Here is a 3499-nt window from a genome sequence, read left to right as displayed (position 1 = left end):
ATAAAGTGGTGAAGGATGAACAACTACATATGCTATACTCTGTCATGGAAAGTCACCTAAAAATGGATATTCATGCTGCTTTCAATGAGATTGAAGTAAAAAGAGCTGAGGAAAGAAGAAGCGAATGAGAAAGACGACTAGCTGAAGAAGCCACCCAAAAGAACAAAAGTGTTATTAAAGATATTCAAGAAGCTGGTGGATCTTCAAGTCAGCCAGAAGTTGGTGGAGCATCATCTCAGCAAGACATTGAAATGGTTGATGTTCAAGAACAACATGTTGATGAGATTCAAGAACAAGTCATGGAAGATGTCATTGATGAACAAGTTCAAAACTTCATGATGATTGGTGAGTCTTCTGAACCTTTTGATGTTAACAATGTTCTTCGAAGAGTAGCTGTTATTCAAAGAAAAAGAAAAGCTAGAGAAGTGTTGTTATTGGAATGGAAGATGAAGCAGTTTGTTCTTGTTGGAGATGCTCGCTTAGTGCCTTATAGTGTTAAGGAAATTGCTCGTCAAATGAAAATAAAAGAAAGGCGAAGAAAGGCAAGGATAGCACGTGGAGAGATCGTCGATGATGATTCGGATATAGAGTTATTTGGAGATGATGAAGAAGAAGATGAAGATGATAATGATGATAAGAAAGATGACAAACCTGATGATAAAGAAGATTAGGGCGATGATGATAACGATCAGGGTGCTTCCGGGTTATTGATCAGAGATCCAATTGTTCAAGAAAGAATAGATGAATTGATGAATGATGAAATCAACGAACAAGAGGATGACTTACAAAATGAAGCTTCATCATCCGGAAAGCAGCATGCTGATCAGGTACTTCTTTCAAACCCAACTGTCATTTATCTGAATGTTCAACAAGAAGGAGAGGTTGAAGTTCAGAGAACTAGAGCTGAAATGCTAGAAGAGTTGGGATTAGAAGATGGAAAGTTTAAGTTTGATATTGAGGACGAGATTCCTCAGTCTCCAGAAAAGGATTTCGAGCCTAGATATGCCTATGAAGCTGATCATTATGATGATGTCATTATTGAAGATGCTTCAGATTCATCCGATGATGAAATTGATTTTCATTATGCTGGAATTGATGCAACTTTTCCTTCATTAGCTGAAATGTTCAAAGATAGAAATGAAGATGAAATCAAAAGGAAAATTGTTGAGAAAGTTTCCACTGAAGGTGTCCCGGAAACTATTCCAAGAGAGATTCTTGCTGAAGAATGGAAGAAGTGGTTCAAAGTTATGCCCAAAGAAAGAAAAACTCTTAGAGCTCTTCAGTACTTCACACACGACAAAATCTTTCATGGGGAGATATTCTATCATGGGGCTATCTAGAAGATCTTAAAGTCTATGCTATCAGACGGGAAGAGGGAGTTCAGTACTTCGAATTTCTATCAGATATCAGTTCCTTACCGTGGTGGGATGTGGATGAGTTGGTGAAAACAAAGAATATCAAGCAGTTCTACTATGGTCCAGAAGTTAGACAACATGATCAAGATTTGTGGAACTACATCAAATGGCAGGTAAAGAATGGTTATCCTGATTGGAAGCCACAGTATCCAAAGCAGATTATCACATATCTGGAGAATGGTAGAAAAGATATAACTTTGGATGTAAAGCCGCCTAAAAGCTTGAAGAATATGCCTCTCAGAGCCATCGAGCAAGACTTTCATGATTTATTTCAGGGTTGGTTTTACAACGAAACAACGGCTGAGGCAGTTATCTCTCTTTATGACAAGTCCACTGGAAAATCTCGAAGAATCAGTATTTTGGATCCAATGTGGCTTGTTAACTGCTCGAAGAAAGACATTGATTGCTGTTCTGCAACAAGATCGTTTATGAAAAGAGAGACAAAGCTCAAGCAATGCAATATCAATCGATTGTAGATGTATGCTTCGCTCAAGACATCAATTCAGGAAGATATTGGAAGACTAAATGGAGAAACATTGAAATTGATGAATTCTTGAAAAGGTACAAGCGCAGTCAAAGATCTGAAGCAATAGCAAAGAGAGCAGCTGAGATGGGAAGACGAAGGATGGGGATTGTACCACCAAAAGATCAGACGCCAATTGAATCAGAGGAAAACAAGATTCCTAAATGGGATTGAAAGCGTGATGGTGACCCTGGATATAGAAAATGGTGGATGACTGAAGGTAGACATAAAAGGCAAAGAATGTTAGAAGAAAGAGAAGAAAAGAGGAGACAAAAGGCGAAAGAGAGAAGACGGAACAGGAAGAAATGAAGACTATGCTGGAAGGAACTGCAGCTACATCCGAGGGGGAGTCTGTTAGTGTAAAACGTCTGTAGCTTCCGTCAGCATATAGTCATATTTTGTATGTTTGTGAATAGTTTATGTTTGTATGTATGTTAGTTAGATTAGCAGGTCAGGATATGGTGCGATATTGTAAAGTGCTGACTTTTGATTGACTATGTCAGCCGATCGGACAGCCCAGCCGATTGGACAGGCGTCCGATCGGTCAGCAATGTCAGCCGATCGGCTAGCCCAGCCGATCGGCCAGCACTCATCCTATCCTGACACTGCCTATAAATACCTGTCCGATCTAGTCATTTGTAACTTTTGCTATTTTGACTCTCTGGAGAACTCATGTCAGTCTGACTTTCAGAGGCACTTTTGTACTTTCATATACGTTGAATTGAAAGATCAGACAACATTTTAGAGTTGAATACTTTGTCGTATATCTGTGGTGTGATCAAATGGATTCCGCACATTAGTCAAAGCTGATTCATCTAAGTTTCCGACGTACAGATCCTATCCAATGGACCAACAAATATTCAATTTGATCGACAAATGCATGATTGGAAAAACTGTTATCATTAATTTGGTAAAATACATGAGAAATAGGAAACTGTTTGAATGATTTGTAACTGATTACCATGATTTACGGCAATCACATAACTAATCGCACAAGCTTCCAATCGCACAAGATCAGATCGCACAAGATCTGATCTGATCGCACAAGAGCTAATCGCACAAGCTAGGTACAACTATCTAAGCACATGGTACTGTTTAGTTATGCATGATCGCACAAGACTTATGGATCGCACAAGACTTATGGATCGCACAAGACAGTGTTGATCGCACAAGGCTTGGGCCACACACATATTTTGAACCTTGATATGTTGTTGGGCCGAGCAGCCCAAAACACAATCGCACAACTTAACCGGACCGCACAAGACCAATGCATGTTACTAATTGGGCCGAGTATCTACGTTTGGGCTTTTGACTTTTTGGGCCGGGCTTATGTTGGATCACACAACATGCTGTGGATCGCACAAGGTTGTGCTGATCGCACAACATGTTGAGCTGGGTAGTGTTTGGGTTTCAACTACCCACTCGCACAAGATGTTATTGGGCTTACATTGTTTCCTCAGCCCAATACATCCTGATCGCACAAGTTCGGACATGTTATGACTGTTAACGTGAAAATACGTGTTTGCCATGATCAATACGTGTTCGTAACCTGTTAGCTTAT

General features: G+C 39.8%; 1 protein-coding gene across 1 annotated transcript; it reads left to right on the top strand.

Annotated features, from left to right (window-relative positions):
• The first annotated feature begins 251 nt into the window (after positions 1-251).
• LOC110942922 (aspartic acid-rich protein-like) lies at positions 252-671 on the top strand. Its single transcript, XM_022184684.1, has one exon. It carries the CDS (start codon positions 252-254, stop codon positions 669-671), a length of 420 nt encoding a protein of 139 aa, XP_022040376.1.
• Positions 672-3499: the final 2828 nt, after the last annotated feature.

Source organism: Helianthus annuus, chromosome 17 (genome assembly GCF_002127325.2).
Source record: "Helianthus annuus cultivar XRQ/B chromosome 17, HanXRQr2.0-SUNRISE, whole genome shotgun sequence".
NCBI classification, from domain to species: Eukaryota; Viridiplantae; Streptophyta; class Magnoliopsida; order Asterales; family Asteraceae; genus Helianthus; species Helianthus annuus.
The sequence above is the reverse complement of the archived record's forward strand: the minus strand, read 5'-3'. Positions and strand labels throughout refer to the sequence as shown.

Bases quoted from the DNA above. Each gene is read 5' to 3' on its own strand.
- LOC110942922 (XM_022184684.1), top strand. From the start codon at position 252: ATGGTTGATGTTCAAGAACAACATGTTGATGAGATTCAAGAACAAGTC.